The 19,696-nt window shown below is 53.7% G+C and overlaps 2 protein-coding genes across 2 annotated transcripts; one reads left to right on the forward strand and one right to left on the reverse strand.

Annotated features, from left to right (window-relative positions):
• Window positions 1–5,023: 5,023 nt before the first annotated feature.
• On the forward strand, window positions 5,024–16,604 carry PEX6 (peroxisomal biogenesis factor 6; the record flags this gene model as incomplete). The annotated part of the gene is made up of 17 exons (XM_082662589.1): window positions 5,024–5,905; window positions 7,435–7,598; window positions 8,073–8,156; window positions 11,216–11,318; window positions 11,686–11,819; window positions 12,460–12,571; window positions 12,937–13,145; window positions 13,520–13,715; window positions 13,913–13,989; window positions 14,139–14,271; window positions 14,353–14,558; window positions 14,677–14,738; window positions 14,962–15,070; window positions 15,371–15,487; window positions 15,611–15,688; window positions 15,841–15,980; window positions 16,175–16,604. The coding sequence occupies 17 exons, from the start codon at window positions 5,024–5,026 to the stop codon at window positions 16,309–16,311; spliced, it is 2,943 nt and encodes a 980-aa protein (XP_082518715.1). The 3' UTR covers window positions 16,312–16,604.
• Window positions 16,605–16,725: 121 nt separating this feature from the next.
• LOC309827782 (glycine N-methyltransferase) lies at window positions 16,726–19,696 on the reverse strand. The gene is made up of 6 exons (XM_082662593.1): window positions 19,462–19,696; window positions 18,273–18,400; window positions 17,707–17,823; window positions 17,419–17,561; window positions 17,193–17,314; window positions 16,726–17,101 (listed from the first exon to the last, which is right to left on the reverse strand). Exons 1-6 carry the CDS (start codon window positions 19,665–19,667, stop codon window positions 16,930–16,932), a joined length of 888 nt encoding a protein of 295 aa, XP_082518719.1. The 5' UTR covers window positions 19,668–19,696; the 3' UTR covers window positions 16,726–16,929.

Raw genomic sequence — 19,696 nt, forward strand, 5'->3', positions numbered from 1 at the left:
TGTCCTAATGCATAAGATCAGTTCCTGCCCTCAAGGAGTTAAGAGTCTGGTGAAGTTAACAGCCATGTATAAATAGATGATTAAGAAACAATGTAGTAGGGCTTCCCTGGTGGCGCAGTGGTTAAGAATCCACCTGCCAATGCAGGGGACACGTGTTAGAGCTCTGGTCCAGGAAGATTTCACGTGCTGTGGAGCAGCTAAGTCCATGGGCCACAACTACTGAGGCTGCGCTCTAGAGCCCATGCTCTGCAGCAAGAGAAGCCACGGCAATGAGAAGCCCGCGCACTGCAACGAAGAGTAGCCCCCCTTCTCCGAAAGCCCGCCAGCAGCAACAAAGACTCAACGCAAACAAAAATAAATAAAATAAATTTATTTTTAAAAAGATACAATGTACTAAATTACACAAACCTAGAGGTGGCTGGAGGAATATGTTTCAGAAAGTCAACTCCAGTAGCAGGTTGACTACTGGAGAAGGCTTAAGAGTAAGCCTGTGGTTGCTCAGGATTTGTTGATTCACAGGATTGTGGGGAGGATGGTAAGGGAAAGGGAGGAGTTGAGGATGAATTCTGGAAGCCATCAGAGATGTAGGAGGTAAACTGGTGTCATAATGGCAAAGGAAGTATAAGAGGATTGGTCAATAGTGTCAGATCCCAGAGAAAGGTTGAGTAAGATCAAGATCAAACAGCATCTCAAGAGCCTGAAATTCTCAAGGGTCCTGAGGGAGAAGTTTCCACTAAGAGTGGATACAGAAGAGGTTCTCCGAGGAGTCTAAGATGTTTCAAATGGAAACAGGCCAACAGTCCCACTTCCCAAGAAGTGCGTCAGGAAGAAGCCACATCTTTGGACAAAGGAGAATTCTCAGGACAACTTGGGTCCCATTCTGTTGGTACACCTAGCACAGTGGGACCAACCAGTCTTCCTGAGGGAAAAGAAGCCTGGGGATGGGCACCCTATGAATATGGTATGCAAGAAGAGATTTCCTTATCCATCTCAGCTTACCCTTCACCAGAGGACACACATGGGAGAGACACCCTTTAAATGAAATATCTGTTCCAAAGGGTTTATGCAGCCTTCGGACCTGCAGGTTCACCAGCGAATCCACACAGGAGAGAAGCCATACTGCTGTGATCTCTGCCCCAAGAAGTTCACCCACAACTCCACGCTGCACGCTCACAAGAGGATCCACACCAAGGAGAAGCCTTTCCGATGTGAGCACTGTGACAAAGTCTTTAGCCACAGCGAGAACCGCAACATTCACTGACACACTCACTCTGTGCTCAAACCCTACTTGTGTCCCGAGTGTCACAGTGCCTTCCGTCAGCTGGGGACTTTCAAATGCCACCAGAAAACACATTCCAAATGACTTTCCCAGGACCCCGCACGCAGGTCCAAGTCCCTTCTGCTCCAAGAAGGGAATTCAGGATGATTTGTCACCTCCGTGATACAAAGGATGGATGACATGTGAAGAACTTAGGAGGATACTGGAACCCAATGGGGTTCCATCCACGTGTATTAAAAGGATCTTTGAGGGCTTCCCTGGTGGCGCAGTGGTTGAGAGTCCACCTGCCGTTGCAGGGGACACGGGTTCGTGCCCTGGTCTGGGAAGATCCCACGTGCCGCGGAGCGGCTAGGCCCGTGAGCCATGGCCACTGAGCCTGTGCGTCTGGAGCCTGTGCTCCGCAATGGGAGAGGCCACAACAGTGAGAGGCCCGCGTACTGCAAGAAAAAAAAAAAAAGGATCTTTGAGTGATGACTTATCTTTCCCTTTGGATTTTGTTTTCTACTTTAGTATAGCCTATGTTTTTTAAAATAAGTTTTTGTTTGTGTTCTTCTTTCAACAATGCATGTCGTAGTGGTTTTAAATACTTCATCATGAAACCTAGGCTGCTGCTGATTGTCTTCCTTTTAGGCATGATTTCATTGTAAAATAGGATGCTCCTGGCATGGCAGCCAGATAAAATATAGGAAAACCAGTGAAATTTAAATTTCAAATAAACAAATGCATTTTTTGTCAAAAAAAAACAAAAGATCAAACAACCTCACCTATATTCTGCAGTTAAGAGGTTACAGATGGTCTTTGCAGGAAAGTTTCAGAAGAATGGAAGGAACGTTATAGCAGGTTGAAGAGCAAGAGGTATGGAAGTAAAGGCAACAAAATCTAGGCTCCTGGCTATCTTACAGAAGTAATATTTGGCATTCAATGACAAACGACGATTTCAAGGTAATGCAGAGTGGAAGGCATGCCAACCATTATTTGCTGGGGGAAAAGCCTAGAAGGAAAGCACGTTTATTTGTGGATGGATATTTGTGTCTGTATGGATGCTGACCCAGGCAGGATACCAGATGTATTTACCCATTCCCAAGACCTCAAGGAGCACGATAGCCATGAGGCCTGGAGCTTGCCTGCTACTGTGTAAAGGAGGCATATCCTGTTTGGACTCACCCCACCATCCTCCCAGTCCTTGGTTCCTCTGAGAGGCAGGGGACAGAGCCACATAATAATTTAGAACTATCAAATGGGAACTTCCATCCTTGTGAATTCAGGTACCTAGTACATTCTTTTTTTTTTTTTTTTTTTTTGGTTGTGTTGGGTCTTCACTGCTGTGCGCAGGCGTTCTCTAGTTGCAGCGAGTGGGGAACTACCTTCATTGCGGTGCTCGGACTTCTCATTGCAGTGGCTTCTCTTGCTGCAGAGCAGGGGTTCTAGAGCGCAGTCTCAGGAGTTATGGTGCACGGGCTTAGTTGCTCTGCGGCATGTGGGAACTTCCTGGACCAGGGCTCAAACCTGTGTCCCCTGTATTGGCAGGTGGATTCTTAACCACTGCACCACCAGGGAAGTCCGTCTTTTTTTTTTTTTTAATATTTATTTATTTGGCTGTGCCAGGTCTTAGCTGCGGCACACGGGATCTTCATTGCTGTGTGCAGGATCTCTAGTTGTGGCATGCGAACTAGCATGTGAACTCTTAGTTGCAGCATGTGGGATATATTTCCCCAGCCAGGGATCGAACCTGGGCCCCCTGCATTGGCAGCGTGGAGTCTTAGCCACTGGACCACCAGGGAAGTTCCCCTAGTACACTCTTGCAAGCTGTTTTAAAGATGTAGAACTGGGCAATTTCAGGTTTAGGACTAGGAAATATAATCAAACATTTAAAAAATATTTTCTTGTCTCTCTAGGGAATAGAAATACCTTATAGGGACTTCCTTGGCGGTCCAGTGGTTAAGACTTCACTTTCCAGTGCAGGGGTGTGGGTTCGATCCCTGATCGGGGAGCTAGGATCCCACATGCCTCACGGCCAAAAAACCGAAGCATAAAACAGGAGCAATATTGTAACAAATTCAATAAAGACTTTAAAAATGGTCCACATCAGACTTCCCTAGTGGCTCACTGGTTAAGAATGCGCCTGCCAATGCAGGGGACATGGGTTCGAGCCCTGGTCCAGGAAGATCCCACATGCCGCGGAGCAACTAAGCCCGTGCACCACAACTACTGAGCCCGCGCTCTAGAGCCTGTGAGCCACAACAAGTGAGCCCACGTGCCACAACTACTGAAGCCCGCATGCCTAGAGCCCGTTCTCTGAAACAAGAGAAGCCACCACAATGAGAAGCCCGCACACCGCAATGAGAGTAGCCTCTGCTCGCCACAGCTAAAGAAAGCCTGTGCACAGCAACGAAGACCCAACGCAGCCAAACATAAATAAATTAATTAATTAATTTAAAAACAATGGTCCACATCAAAAAAATACCTTATAACATGTAAATCTAATATTCACCTCTCAGATTTTCAGGAAAGTAGAATGTACAAAGTAGAAGACTGCCTCAAGATGAAGGAAAGGAGAAAGTTAGGCAGGGAATGCAAGGAAGAGAATGCAAGGTCCGGAAAGAGGAGATTGCCACCAACCAATTCACTGATTCTTTTCTTTTTTCTTTTTTTTTGGCCACACCACACGGCATGTGGGATCTTAGTTCCCCAACCAGGGATCAAACCTGTGCCCCCTCCAGTGGAAGCACGGAGTCCTAACCACTGGACCACCAGCGAATTCCCCAATCCATTGATTCTAAATGCAAGAATATTGTTAATAACTGAAAGTGCGGCAAGCCAGTGTCCGAGTGTTTTATACAGGGCAGGGGAGGTGGAGACAAGGATGAACTCTAAGTAACAGCACAGATGGGAAGCAAGCAAGCTGTTGGTTTGGTACTCGTGACTGAAACCTTGAACCTCTCTCTTCTGTCTGCTCTGCTGCCCACTCCTCTGTAGGGTGAAAGTTAGGAATGGATCTCCAGTCTTCAAGAATTGGTGGGGGGAGAGCATCTGGTTTTGGAGAGATGAAAAAGTGAGGCTACTTTGTCGTTGCTTCAAGCTTGGTGGGAGTAGAACAAACAGGACAAAAAACACTGGAACGTCGGTTTTGTGTAGGATGTGTTGGAACAGGTGTGGCAGCACCAAACACTCCAGGGCTACATGAATCACATGTAGTAATTCAGCCAGCAGCCACTACATATCCCCATAAGCCCGTCTGAGCCAGTTTTATAATCCTATCACTCCCTCCTGCAACCTTCCCCACAACCCTCAAACCTCAGTGCCTACAGTTCCACAGAGTGGACTCCTTCCTAAACACTCCACCCACAGCTCCCAGCAGTGGGCCTAGTTTAGTGCAGAACATAATGACCGTTCATTGATCATTCAGTAAACTGTTAAGTACATGTTATGGGGACGGTAGTTGACAGGACGTTACTCCCCAAGCAGGCGCGGAAGGTAAATCCCTGTAAACACTTCTCAAAGGGTGCTTGCGTAGACTACCCGACCACAGTGACTGCGTTACTGCCGCCATGGCACCACCCGGATCGATCCAAAGCTCAGCTCACCTTCCTGGAGCAACCTCTTGCACCCGACGCCCCGCCCACTTCCCTCGTACCTCCCCTGACGGAAGCGGAAGCGGCGTGTGAGCCGCTTGGACGTCTGGCTCCCCGGCTCCCGAAGGCGCCTTCTTTCGCTGTGCTCTGTGCTTGTTGGTTTCCTGTCACCATGGCGCTGGCAGTCTTGCGGGTCCTGGAGCCCTTCCCGACGGAGACACCCCCGTTGGCGGTGCTGCTGCCACCTGGGGGCCCGTGGCCTGCGGCGGGGCTGGGCCTGGTGCTGGCGCTGCGGCCTGCCGGGGAGAGCCCGGCAGGACCGGCGCTGCTAGTGGCCGCCCTGGAGGGACCGGGCGCGGGCACCGAAGAGCAGGGGCCGGGGCCTCCGCAGCTGCTGGTGAGCCGCGCGCTGTTGCGGCTCCTGGCCCTGGGCTCCGGGGCATGGGTGCGGGCGCGGCCGGTGCGGCGGCCCCCGGCGCTGGGCTGGGCGCTGCTCGGCACCTCGTCTGGGCCCGGGCTCGGACCGAGAGTCGGGCCGTTGCTGGTGAGGCGCGGAGAGACCCTGCCAGTACCCGGACCGCGGGTGCTGGAGACGCGGCCGGCGTTACAAGGGCTACTGGGCCCAGGGACGCGACTAGCTGTGACTGAGCTCCGTGGGCGGGCCAAACTGGGTCCGGAGACTGAGGACAGCAGCCGGCCCCCACCCCCGCCGGTGGTGTCCTCCTTCGCGGCCTCTGGCACAGTCCGGCGACTCCGGGGAGTTCTGGGAGGGACTGGAGATGCATTGGGGGTGAGCCGGAGCTGTCTCCGTAGCCTCAGCCTCTTCCAGGGCGAATGGGTGTGGGTGACCCGGGCTGGAGAGTCATCGAACACTTCCCAGCCACACTTGGCCACGGTGCAGGTCCTAGAGCCTCGCTGGGACCTCTGTGAAAGGCTGGGACCCGGCTCTGGGCAGCTGGGAGAGCCCCTCGCTGACGGACTGGCCCTCGTGCCTGCTACTCTGGCTTTTAATCTCGGCTGTGATCCCCTGGAGGTGGGAGAGCTTAAAATTCAGGTAGGATACCAGACTGAGGTCAGGAATGCTTCCTCGTCTTTATCCCCTCTTCTTTGTCTTAACCGAATTAGAAGATCAGAGCTGTAGAATTTAGGTCCCTTACTCCTTTAGATCTTGGACTTTTCACTTAATGCCTCTTAGCCTTGTTTACCCATTCTCTACAATTAAAAACATGTTGGTGGTGCATGGGAAGGGCTTTCACGATTTGGGTGAAAGGTGAAAATTACGGTCAAATTACCACTTGTATATATTAATCTACTAAATCTAATCAGTTGTTTGCTGAATTGCTGCAGTGTATCCAGTATTGTACTGGGTAGTATGGAGGATGATACGTCCAGCTTTTGCTCATGCTATCCTTGACTTCAAGTTCCTTCCTATTCTTTTAGCCTCCTCGGTTAAAATCCTACCATGCTTTCCTTGAAGGCCCATCTAAAGGTGGCACTGTCTTCTCAAAGCCTTATATAGTCTCACCACCACAAATTTAACATTACTTCTTCTTACTGTAGCATTTTGTATTGTACCTTTCAGAGAGCATTTATTTTATTGTGTTGTTATGCTCATGTCATCTGTCTAATGCTCAACTGTACATTGTAAATTCCTTGAAGGGAAGGGCTCTTGATTATCTTTAGTGCTTGGTGTTTAAGTTTAATATTTTATTAACTATATCCAGGAGGAGTTTTTGGTTTCTGCCTTTAAGAAGCTTACTTCAAGAAGGTAATTATTTTGGGGGTACAAATATAGTCTACTGTTTAATTAAGCACCTGGATGTGTGGTTTAGGCCTGCGCTGTCCAGTGTGGAAGCCACTAGCCCCTTGGTGGCGCTTTAAATCAACTGAAAGTAATGCAGTAAAAAATTCAGTTCGTTAATTGCTTTAGGCATATGTTGAGTGTTCAACATCCGCATGTTAATATAGTACATCTCTATCACTGTAGAAAGTTATATTAGGTAATGCTGGCATAGCCAGTTAGTGCTATGGGTTGTCAAAAAGAGATATAAGATACGCACGAATGGGAGTTAGGTGTGGATTTCCTTCTGAATGGAGGGAAAATACTGGATTACTCAGACTGGAGCTCATTCAGCTAACGCAGCCCTTTCAGCTTCATTGTGATCATATCCTTTAACTACAGCCTGAATTCAGAGTGTCCCCACTAATGTCCAATTAATATTCCCAGTGGCTGCCTGGTGTCACTCAAATGACTTGTGGGCATTAAATGTCTTTACTGTTTCACTGGCTCTGGGCCAGTATAAAGGTATTACGGAATGGTTATCTTTCCTGGTGAACTTTTTGGAGGGAGAGTCAGAAAAGTCAGAGTCAGAAATCTCTTCCTGGTGCCCATTAGAAGGAGAGGTTTCTGTTTTCTCAGGAAGATATAGGTATTCAGCTCTGCTACCTTAGGTCTCTTCTCCCACAAGCCTTATGGTTATGGAAAGGATAAAGGATGGAAGCAGAAATATTGATTGCTAAGGGATTGGGTAGAGCCTGACTCCTTGGGAGAAGGTTATAAGGTGGTGGTTATTTCTCTAATAGAGATACTTGGAGGGCTCCAGCACCCCTGAAGACAAAGGAAGCTGCTCAGTGCTGCCTGGGCCTCCGTTTGCCAAAGAGTTACACATCGAAATTGTGTCCTCTCCTCACTACAGCACTAATGGAACTTATGACCATGTTCTTTACCGGCACTTTCAGACACCCAGGTTAGCTGCGTCCCCCTTTCAGGAGGATAGCATCTTACCCTCATTGCTCTGCTCCCATCCCATGCCTTAGATTCAGGTACCACAGAGCATCTGATTTTAAAAAGCCACAGTTTAAGGCAATATTGTGGCTAGAAGCCTCTTGCTGTGTCAGGCGGACAATAGAAGAGTAATCTGGACCAGGAGGTGAATCCAGCCATCCTAAACTGAGAAACCACTTTGATTTGGGAAGACCCCAAAGCAGCCGGGATCCTGCTTTGCCTCCCTCTGGTCTCTGATCCCCTCTCTAGCCTCTCTGCCATTTCCTGCAGCTCTTTCTAGGTCAGACTTGTTCTCTGTACAACTGCTTGGGATCTCTGGGTGGGCAGGAGGCCCCTAAGAAATAGTCTGCATGTTGGGGTTGGCTGTGTGGGCACGTGTCAGGCCCATGCTCTTGACTCCCATCGTGAGCTGACCAGGGCCACTGCTGTGTTACAGGGCAGTCCAGGAAGGGGATGTTCTGTGTGTGCCAACAGTTGGACAAGTAGAGATCCTGGAAGGAAGCCCAGAGAAACTGCCCAGGTACGCAGCTGCCTCCTTTCCCACAGCTGGGATTCTTAACGTGGGTGCAGGAGTCCTCAAGTTGAATGGAATAGTTTTGTGCATAAGAACATTTTGTTGTTGTCACACATATTTCTGGACAGAAGGTACATACCTTCTTCAGGTTCTCAAATAGGCGTGTGACTGAAAAAAGAATTAAGAACCACAGCCTGCTAGCTTTTGGGGGTGTTTATCCTCAAATCGATTGGTGGTCCCAGACAAAGTAAAGCATTTAGAACAGTTTAATGGCCTAGACCAAGGTGAGATTCCTTGCTTTCCATTCTTAACCAGTGTTGTTTAGGCCACACCTCCCATACACTCAGCAGGAGGAGACCCAGGCCCTGATTTCTACCCTAATGGATGGAATGTGCACATGCTGCTTTCAATCCTGTCTCCCAAGGCAGGGGAGGGAGGGATTTCTGCTGTCCTTGGGATGCCTCCCCTCTTTCCTTATCCTCAAAAGAATGAGAAATAGAGCATAACTGAGCTAGGGACCCAAAACAAGGAGTCCAACCTTTCTCCTCCTCCTGTTGACTCTGACTACAGAAGTTGCATGTAAAATGGTGAGGCGAAGAATTCAGAGACCACTTGGCCTTATGTGAAGGGGGAAGAATGTGTAGCTCCACACCCCAGGACTGATTTCCTGTAGGGATTTACTAGAAGGAGAGGACAGCTGGTAGGTACACTAACCCAACCTTCCAGGAAATCTCGTTGAGGTGGTGGGACCCGCCTGCAGGAACTTGGGCATAAGAGCCATAGTGCCCAAGGTTCCGGGCCGAGCCAGCCTGGGCCCTCTGCCAAGAGAGGGACGCCTTGTCTGGAGCGCCTGATTCGTCCTTGGTCGGTATTCAGAGCTGGGTTCTGGCCAGCACTCTGTCTCCCCAGTCTCAGGGCTATGGTACCCAGAGGAAGGGGCTGGTAGTGCCCCATGTAATCCCATTTGGCGCTGCAGGTTCAAATCTACAACTGGGGATTTGAGCTTTCCCAGTTCAAATCTACAACTGGGGCCTGGTGGAGAATGCCAGGCTGCTATCCGTCACTTCCTACTCTGTATCCCATCTTAAATATAGCAAATGTCTATGAGCTAGCTTTCTGTAGGAAAACTGCAGAATGCCCACCCTTTGTACTTTGAAAGGAAAACAGGCACTAGGCCCTCCTGAGGCAGACTGGGAAGCCCATCCTTTTCCTGGACCTCTGCCATTCCAGCCCCCTGGAGACCTGTCTCCCTCCTCTGGGTGCTGAGCACATGGTTCTTCCCCCCTGAGCAGGTCCTGGAAAGCAGGGTTGGGGTGGACAGGTGGGTCCAAGGACAGAGATGAGTGCTTTAGCCCCACTTCTTGGACTTGGTAAGGGAAGCCCTGCAGGGAGGCTTCTGTGATCCCTGGCAAGGAAGTCCACTAAAGCCCCTTCAGACTCCCCAGCGTTCCGCTTTCCCACGCCAGGCCTATGGGTTCCAGCTCCACTGTTTCCCGTCTGGCTCTCGGGAACGCAACCCGGTGTTCCTCAGCAGTGTCCAGATATGTTCCAGAGGTCTGGCCCGTGTGCTCACTGAGGTGGTCCCTCCACTCTCCGTGGAAGGGGGTGGGCATGTCTCCCTCCCCCTCCCCGCCCCAGTGCTGTTCCTCCTTGGATTCCACTGCCTGCCATATGCACTCTGACTCAGGATGTTCAGCCTGACTGACTGTCTAGGTTATGGACCCACCCATCATTTATTTATTTATTTATTTCCATCATTTATTTATAATGAATAACAGTAGGACAGTTTTCCTTATGTTCTAGTTTTTACCACAATCACTGCCTATGGTTACGTGAGTTTCATAATACTAACCTGGTGTGCTTCCCCCTCCACCTGAAAGCATTCCCACCCCCACCCTCCTGTGCTGCCAGAGGGAGCAGTTCTGTGACTGTGAGACACTGAGCAAAGGAATTTGCACCCTGATTGGACCTTAAAGAGGCCCAGGTTCTGTCATTGCTGTTCTGCCTGAGGATTAAAGATGGGAGTAGTTCATTTCTTTATCTGGAAAATTGGACTAGCGACTGCTATCTGCTACCCACCCCCTTAGTAGGCTGAGTAACCCTAACTCACTCTGACACTAGCCAGTGACTGCACAGTCCTGGTTACGGCCGGGAGCTTTCGAAAAATACAAATGTGTGAGTCCCACCCCAGACCTATTAGAGCAGCAGGGTGAGGCTGGGACCTGTGCAGTCTTTATTTTTTTTCCAAAGGAAGGAAAATGTTAATTTTTAAATTGAGATATAATTCACATACCATAAAATTCATGCTTTTAAAGTGTACACTTCGGTGGCTTTTAGTATATTCTCAAGGTTGTGCCATCAACGTCACTAATTCCAGAACATGTTCATCACCCCAGAAGGAGACCCCTCCCCATTAGCAGTCACTCCCTGTTCCCTCCTCCCCTCAGCTCCTGGCAGCCACTAATCTACTGCATGGAATCATACAGTATTTGAGAGATGTTGATTTTTTTTTTTAAGTTTCACAGATAATTCTAATGTGCAGCCAAAATAGAGAATCATTAATCATTAAATGTCATTATGAAGGAATCTGCCTGCAATTAGATTTTGTGGATGCTTGAATAAGAGCCAAGGGACTCTTTCCTCTGAGGTTTTGGGTGGCCTTGGTGGGTACGTATTTGAGGGAGAGACTGTTCTGAAGCCAGTAAAAACAGTCAGATGGTCACTGCTTGGTGCAGGGGTGGCTTCTCCCATTGGAGTGGGTGGGCAGGCCATTTACCTGAAGAAACACACCCTCAGGTGATGTTGTCATGAGGGATGCGGAGGACAGGCACAGTTCCTGCGTTCAAAATGCATGTGATCCAGTCAGGGAGATAAGAAAGACCATCTGCTTTCCTTTTCCTCCACGTCCCCCACTTCCTCCCCACCTCCGCCATGTCTAGGGACATGTATTTATGCTGCTCTTGAGTTTGTCCCTGCAGTGGACCTCTGACTGAGACAGCCACCTTGCCCTTGGGGAGGGGTGTGTGTGCTCTGGATCTGGGGTTCATTGGGCCTCTTTCCTGCAGGTGGCGGGAGATGTTTTTTAAAGTGAAGAAAACAGTTGGGGAAGCTCCGGATGGGCCAACCAGGGCCTACGTAGCTGACACCACCCACACCTCCTTGTACTTGGTGAGGCCCCAGCGGTGGGGGTAGACTTGGGGAAAGGAGCAGAAAGAACTTCTAGAGAACAGACTTGTGGTTGCCAAGGGGGAAGGAGGGTGGGGGAGGGATGGACTGGGAGTTTGGGATTAGCAGATGCAAACTATTATATATAGAATGAATAAACAACAAAGTCCTACTGTATAGCATAGGGAACTATATTCAGTGTCCTGGGATAAACCATAATGGAAAAGAATATGAAAAATAATGTGTATGTTTATATAACTGAATCACTTTGCTGTACAGTAGAAATTAACACAACATTGTAAATTAACCATAAAATAAATTAAAAAAAAAAAAACTTCTAGAAACTAAAGCTTCCTCCCACCTTTCACAGGTGGGTTCTACCCTGAGCCTTGTCCCAAGGCTCCCTTCAGGTGAATCCACTCCCTGGAGCAGTTTGTCTCCTCCAGGCCTGGAGGGCTTGGTGACTGAGCTCTGTGCTGCCCTGAAGCCTCGCCTCCAGCCAGGGTGAGTGAGGCCCCTGTGTGAGAAAAACCTGCTGAGAACGTCCCTGGAGGAGCGGCAGGCCAGACAAGTAGTTCCTAATGCCCTGTTCAGAGTGGAAGAATTAGGTGGACCTCCCTCCAACTGTTAGGCCTACGCCACTAGCCCGTGTCCTTTCTGTAAGCAAATTCCCAGGCTCCTTTCCTGGGATAACCACAGTCCTCCAGGGTCAGCTATGGAGGAAGAATCTCCACTGGGGACAACTGTCTCTGAGACTGCCATTCCCCTTGGGGAGCCCACTAGCCATCCTGACCTTCACCATCCTGTACCTGAAAGACACAGGTCCTCATACCACTGGCCTAAGTGTAGCCACACACGCCTCCCTAATTCCGCCCAGTACAATCCAAACCAGACAGAATAGCCAAGACTTTCTTGATGACAAAAGAGAATTAGTCTCAGCTGCTGGATATGCTCCATGCCCCTGCCAGAGTACCAAGGTGGTGTGGGAAATATGGCCTCACCGTGTGGCGACAGCCCCGAGGGTTGGGGAGGGGGTTTGCTTCAAGGATGGTGTCTGCTTTCTGGATCCAAGGGGCCCTGTGTCACTGGGGACTCTCACATTTGGGCAGAATGGAGGAAACAAACGTCTCTTCTCTGGTTGCAGGGGTGCCCTGCTGACAGGAACAGGCAGTGTCCTTCTACGGGGCCCCCCGGGCAGTGGGAAGACCACTGCAGTCGCTGCCGCCTGCAGCTGCCTCGGGCTCCACTTACTGAAGGTGAGGGTCCCTGGAGAGTAGATCCCAACCATGTCTCCTCCCCAGCCCAGATTCTCCCTCTCCCCCTGGCTACAAGCCTGACCCTGCCACCTCAGCCTAGTGGGCAGTGGGTCAGGCATAGTCCCATGATGCTGAGCTACTGAGAGATGCTTTCAAGAGGGAGGATGCTCCAAGGTTTTGGTGGACAGTCCAGGAAGTGAGGTTAGGGTAAAGAAGAGTTAGGGCTCGGCCAGTGTTACCTTCCTCCCCCATCCCTGCCCTCCAAAAAGAGATGGCCTGTACCTTCTAGTGACTCCTCCCTCCATTCTCCTGCCCCAGTCACCCCTGCCCCCTTGCTCACAGGCCCATCGGGACCCCCTCCCCAGGTGCCCTGCTCCAGCCTCTGTGCAGACAGTAGCGGGGCTGTGGAGACAAAACTGCAGGCCACTTTCTCCCGGGCTGGGCGCTGCCGGCCTGTGGTTCTGTTGCTGACAGCTGTGGACCTGCTGGGCCGGGACCGTGATGGGCTAGGCGAGGATGCCCGTGTGGTGGCCACACTGCGTCGCCTTCTCCTGGATGAAGACCCCCTCACCAGGTATCATCCAGCGCTGGGTCTGGAAGGGGGTAGGGTCCAGCCCTCTCTTCACCACCCCCTCAGTGGCTTCTTAGACGTCTGCTGCCCATCTGGCTGCTCTCCAGGCAGCCCTGAGCTGAGGGGCATGGGGGTACCCAGAGGGAGGAGGACGCAGTCCCTGGTATTTCTTGGGGGACACTAAAGCACAGCCTCTGCCCTCACTGAGCGCCCTATGTAGGGGGGATGCACCATCCAGGAAGCTTTGGGGCGCCCATCTCCCTGTCCCATCCCAGCCCTACCCTCCTCCCTGCCCTCCACCAGCCTCAGGACGAGGCAGTGCTCAGGGGCTGCCGGCCACCTTCTTGCCCTGAGTGCTGCCCACTCCCTGTCTGCAGCTGCCCTCCCCTGATTGTCGTGGCCACCACAAGCCGGGCCCAGGACCTGCCTGTGGATGTGCAGACAGCGTTTCCTCACGAGCTGGAGGTGCCTGTGCTGTCAGAGGGGCAGCGGCTCAGCATCCTGCAGGCCCTCACTGCCCACCTCCCACTGGGCCAAGAGGTGAACCTGGCGCAGCTGGCACGGCGGTGTGCAGTGAGTACCCAGGAAGGATACGGGCCGCCCTGCACTCTTTGCCGGGGGTACTCAGTCCTGCTGCCATGCAAGTGTACAAGTGAGGGTAGAAAACCCGAGGCATCAGTGATGGGCCTCTGCTGCAGCCAGGGGTCCAGCCCCGCATGGGTTCCTGCCTACTGTGACCTGCTCACGTGTCCTCTCCTGTGGTTCCCCAGGGCTTTGTGGTAGGGGATCTCTATGCCCTTTTGACCCACAGCAGCCGGGCAGCCTGCACCAGGATCAAGAACTCGGGGTAAAGAAATTGGGCACAGGAGGGACAAGGCGGCAAGAGGCGGTATGGGTGGGTAGGGGCTGGTGAGGAAGGGAGGAGGGTGAGGGCCTTTATGGGGAGGAGACCTCAGGTTAGGTCCTCCAGAGGCCTCCCTGGATTTTCCTTTGCAGCTGGGCAGGTGGCTTGAGTGCGGAGGATGAGGGGGAGCTGTGTGCTGCTGGCTTTCCTCTCCTGGCTGAGGACTTTGGGCAGGCGCTGGAGCAGCTGCAGTCAGCTCACTCCCAGGCCGTCGGAGCCCCCAAGGTAGACACTCCAGGTCCTTGGAGGTGGGACCGGAGCTCCCTCCACCAGCAGGTGTCCAACTGTGCCCTCTCCATCTCCTAGATCCCCCTGGTGTCCTGGCACGATGTGGGTGGGCTGCAGGAGGTGAAGAAGGAGATTCTGGAGACTATTCAGCTCCCTCTAGAGCACCCTGAGCTGCTGAGCCTGGGCCTGAGGCGCTCCGGCCTTCTGCTCCACGGGCCCCCTGGCACGGGCAAGACCCTCCTGGCCAAGGCAGTAGCCACTGAGTGCAGCCTTACCTTCCTCAGGTGGCGAGGGGGCCTGGCAAGGAGGGTGGGTGGATTGGGGGCAGCGGCAGGGGGCAGGAGGTGTGTTGTGTGTTTTCTGCGTCTGAGGAGTCTCACCCTCTCCCATCCCCTCCCTCAGCGTGAAGGGGCCCGAGCTGATCAACATGTACGTGGGCCAAAGCGAGGAGAATGTACGGCATGGTGAGTGGGGGGTGGGGGCAGGGCTTCTGGCCCCCGAGCCGCCCCTACCCTCAGGCTGCTCTCGGTCACTGCTAGTCTTCCTCTCCCCAGGTCAGGTTCCTGCTGGGTGGGGCCTCTTACCTGAAGTGCTAGTGCTGAGTTGTCAACATGGGTTTCCCTCCCCATCTCCTGACTTCAAACCCCCCTGGGCTTCCCTGTCCTGTGGGCCCTTCTCTCTCCTAAGTGTTTGCCAGGGCCAGGGCCGCAGCTCCATGCATCATCTTCTTTGATGAACTGGACTCCTTGGCCCCAAGCCGGGGACGAAGTGGAGACTCTGGAGGTGTGATGGACAGGTGGGGGTCTGAGCCAGAATGGAATCTGGGGTCCAGGACAGAGGGATGTGAGACAGGTTGTACTAGTCTTAGGAGCCCAAAGAGTTCCTGCCCTACTGGTTCTGCGATAGTATAACAGAAGCTAAAAGGGGCCGTGGAATTGGGTGTGGGGCATTGAGGAGATGGGGGCCTGTGTGGAGGGGTACACAGGGCACAACCGGGCAGGGGGCCCTGTGGAGACAGCCTGCAAGGCACACCGCAAGCAGGGCAGAGGCTGGGGATGCACCAGGCACTCTCTCACCTTCACTTCCTCCCCCACAGGGTGGTGTCTCAGCTCCTGGCCGAGCTGGACGGGCTTCACAGCACTCAGGATGTGTTTGTGATTGGAGCCACCAACAGACCAGACCTCCTGGACCCTGCCCTTCTGAGGCCCGGCAGGTGTGCACCCCGTACCTTTCACCTCCGCCAGGCCCATTTGGGCCTGTCCCTTGACCCCCATCCGGTGCCTCTCCACCCTCATGCCAGGCACCCTGGCACTCACGCCCAGCTGTCTCCCTAAAGGTTTGACAAGTTGGTGTTTGTGGGAGTGAGCGAGGACCGCGCCTCCCAGCTGCGTGTTCTGAGCGCCATCACGCGCAAGTATGCCCTGTTAGAGGGAGACCCCCACAGGGCTTGGGCCTTGGGATGGTTAGGGGATAAGTGCAGAGTGCACAGTAAGCTGGTCAGGGATGCCTTCTGACAGAGTAGGGGGTGCCAGGTAAGTCTCTTTGTTTCCTGTATCCCCCCAACAGATTCAGGCTCGAGCCCTCTGTGAGCCTGGTAGACGTGCTGGACCAGTGCCCACCCCAGCTGACGGGCGCAGACCTCTACTCTCTGTGCTCCGATGCCATGACAGCTGCCCTCAAACGCAGGGTTCGGGACCTGGAGGAAGGTGAGCCACTCACCAGCCCCAGAGGTCAGCCAAGGACCTAATGGGCACCAGGCCTGGTTCTGGATTTCAGAGGAGGGACTGTTGACCCCTGGGGGACTCTGGGCAAGAAGGTGCCTACCAGGGTGCTCTCCTGCTTGGGCAGAGACCACAGCCTCCGTGCCCCAGCTGGCCTCACCTCCCCTTGTCACCCCCAGGCCTGGAGCCCGGGAGCTCGGCACTGCTGCTCACCATGGAGGACCTGCTGCAGGCTGCAGCCCGGCTACAGCCCTCGGTCAGCGAGCACGAGCTGCTCCGGTACAAGAACATCCAGCGCAAGTTTGCTGCCTGCTAGGAGCCTCCTGCAGCCCGGGACCTTGCCCGCAGGGGCTAAAGGTATCTCCGCAGAGACCTGAGAGAGCAAAGGCTCTTTCTCAGGCCAGTGCCACCGGCCCACCCGAACGCTGCCTACCTCCAGGCACTCCCTTGAGTGCCGAGTGGCATCAGGAGCCCCGAGAGAGCTCAGGAGGCATCCTCTTCCCACCTGTCCGCCCTCCAGGCCAGCTCCAAGACTAAGGCCCCTCTGCTCAGGAGGAAGGATCAGGTCCTGAGGGAGCCCCATCTGTGGCTGAAAATAAAGCATATGCCGCCCCCTGCTGGTGTCGTGGTCTAAAAGGTTGGCGTGGAGAAGCCGGTGGCGGAGTAAACTCAGGGGAGGGCAGGGTGGGCACCGCAGGAGCCTGATCCTTCTGATACAAACACAAGGTATACAGGACCTGAAAAAGGCATAAACTATATTGTTCAGCCTTCCATCTGCCTGAACCCAAATCCCTGTCCCCCAGCTGCAGTCTGCCCCTCCCCACACCCCCAAGATCTGCACTGGAGGGGGCTGGGCTTGGTGTGGGACTACTGGTCCCTCCTCCCCAGAGCCTGGCAGCGCCTGGGCAGAGGGCTGTGGGAGCTGAGGGCTTGTTCAGTCTGTCTTCTTGAGCACGTGGATGAAGTAGCAGGGGATGTAGGCCTGGCCCGTCTTGTAAGGCTTGAAGTCACCCAGGACGCTGTGCTGGCACTTGCCCCCGAAGGCTGTTTGAAGCAGCTCCGTAAAGGATGCCAAACAGTGAGGGTAGTAGGAGAGCCGGAACTTACTGCAACAGAGCCCCCGACCAACCATGAGGACTGGTGGTCTCAGCACCCTCACCCCGCCCCCCCCACCCCCCTGCCTTGCCAGGTGGGTACCTCAGGTCAGGAGAACCGCTCTGGCCAGTCCCTGGCACCTGCACCGTGTAATCCAGGGTCACCATGTGGGCCTTGTTGTTCACCGTCAGTACTGATGTTGTGATGTCCTTGGTCAGGTCACTCTGCAGGTGGTGGTTAGCTGCGTTAGCCTCTGCAACTACCAATGGGACCTGGACCCCAGTACCACACCTCCCTCTCTGGGCGGCTCCTCCCCCAGGGGCCCCACCTTATAGTAGATGTTCTTTCCTGGCGGTGCACAGCCTGTGCTGAGGATGTGGTCATAGTTGCGATGATCGATGACCAGCACACCCCCTGACCTCACCATGCTCGCGATGTTCTTCAGAGCCAGCCGGTGCTCACTCTGGTCCCCTGAAGTCCGCCGGCCAGGGACAGAGAGGCTGCGTCTGCTCAGGGCCCCCAGCACCAGTCTCCCTCCCATCTTTCTCCTCCCCAGGGGCATGGAAAGGATATAGTTCAAAGCAGTGTCCATGCCCAAGGCCACATCCTCTCTCACCTTTGCAGTCTGGCAAGTGGGCAAAACTGTTTCCAAGGCAGATGACAGCATCGAAGCCACCCCGTGGTGGGTGGGGCACATCTTTGTCCAGAGTCATCCAGTTGGCTTCTTCAATGACTGAGGGCCGGGAAGGGGAAGAGGGATCAGGGTGGCACCATGGTACCAGCAGTACCCACCTCCACCAAGTGGAGTCCTGCCTCAGTTTCCCCTTTAAGGCACACACAGGGACTCCCCATCCAGTCAGGGGGAGGGGATCATTATGGACATGGAGGGTGAAGGGGAAGAGGGGCCCAGGGAGGAGGAAGCCATGGTTGGGAAGGAAGGCTCTGTGCTTACGGGTTTTTATTTGGGGGAAAGACAAGACACTATAAACATAATTAAAACTAGCCCCTCGTACTCAATACCTCATTCTGGTGCCTAAGCCTCCCTTTTCAGGGAAATGACAGTGGTTTTACTGTCTCCCTTGAGGAAAACAAAACACCCACCACAGGAGCTAAAGGAGCCCAGGGCAGAGAGAACCGTGTCCTTGGTGGCTGGGCTGAGGGCGCCTGGCTGGACCCACGTACCCCACTTGTCAAAGGCAGGCTCGTGCCGCCGGTTCCAGCGCTCTTTAAGCGCATACTTCAGCATCTTGTCACTGGCATCCACGCTTGTCACACTGAAGCCCTCTTCCACCAGCATGATGGAGTCCACCCTGGGCAGGACCAGGGATGACAGGCAGAGAGGGGCAGTCAGGGGGGCCTGGGAACGCAAGGAGGAGACCCTGTGCTGGACACTTCCGTCTCCTCTATATCCTGTCCCCAGCCTCTCTCCACTGACCTCAATTGACCTGGCAAATCTGTTACTGAGAACCCGGTAGCAACTTTTCTTTTTTGTTTTAGCACCGAGTCAGGTATTCTACAAATGTGCATTAATCCTTATGGCAATCCAGTAAGGTAGATGGTGTTATCCCCATTTGAGAGATGGGGCAAACTGAGGCTCCTGGAAGTTAGGTAACTTGAGCACAGGAGGTAGTATAGCATGATTTTTTTTGTTTTTGCTTTTGACTGCGCCACAAGGCTCGTGAGATCTCAGTTCCCCCAACAGGGGTTGAACCCCGGGCCCTCGGCAGTGAAAATGCGAAATCCTAACCACTAGGCCACCAGGGAACTCCCAGCATGGTGGTTCAGAGCACAGGTCAGACCCTAAACAACCTGGGTCCGCATCTTCTCTCCACCTTTACCTCTCTGAGGCCAAATTTCTACAGCTGTAAATGGATATCACTTCTTACCTCATGGGGTTTTGTGAGGATTTTAAAAACTGATGTATCAAAAGCACCTGGCACAGTCCTTTGGCCGAGGCACATGTCGAACAAGTGTGAACGCTGCAGCGCTGGAGCCCGAACAGAGCTTCCGTCGGTGTGGCCCCAAAGCCTGGCCTTTGCGCCGCCCTCCTGAACCCGCCTTCCCCACCCGACGTGCTCACACCCTCGCTCTCACCCTGGGTCTCCTGGGCCCCGTCCTGCCATCGTCGGCCTCACCCTGCCTGTTCTGCCAGGGCAAACACTCATTCCTGGCCCTGGCGTCGCGCCCCCGCCCGGCTCAGGGTCGGTGGAGGAGGCTGCCCTGACGTGCCCGGCCATGGTCCTGCGATCAAGCTGCCTGGGCCGAGCTAACTCCGTCGCCCCAATGCCCCGGGTCCCCACTCACCCCGGTCCCCCACCACCCGCTCCCCGCTCCCGCTCACTCCGGTCCCCTGGCCCCTGCCCGGGCTCACCCAGTGCCACAGGCCACGTCGAGCACCCGCTGGCAGCCGTGCTGGCGCAGCAGCCCGAGCAGCCAGGCCTTGTACTCGTCGGTGCGGCTGCGGGTGTCCCCGATGTAGAGCTGCCACACGCGCGCCGCCTCTCCGTCCGCGTACTGGTCCGGGAGCCCTTCAGCCGCCACCCCTAGGGAGCGGGTCCGGTACACGCTGTCCACCATTCTGCGACGTCCCTTGCTCCGCTGCCACC

Source organism: Grampus griseus, assembly GCF_964374135.1.
Source record: "Grampus griseus genome assembly, chromosome: 10".
NCBI lineage: Eukaryota > Metazoa > Chordata > Mammalia > Artiodactyla > Delphinidae > Grampus > Grampus griseus.

Bases quoted from the DNA above. Each gene is read 5' to 3' on its own strand.
- LOC309827782 (XM_082662593.1), bottom strand. From the start codon at position 19,667: ATGGTGGACAGCGTGTACCGGACCCGCTCCCTAGGGGTGGCGGCTGAA. The intron at 17,562-17,706 runs GTGAGAGAGGAT...GGCGGACTTCAG, and splicing joins CCACTTGCCAGACTGCAAAG to GGGACCAGAGTGAGCACCGG. The intron at 17,315-17,418 runs GTGGGGCCCCTG...CACCACCTGCAG, and splicing joins GAAAGAACATCTACTATAAG to AGTGACCTGACCAAGGACAT.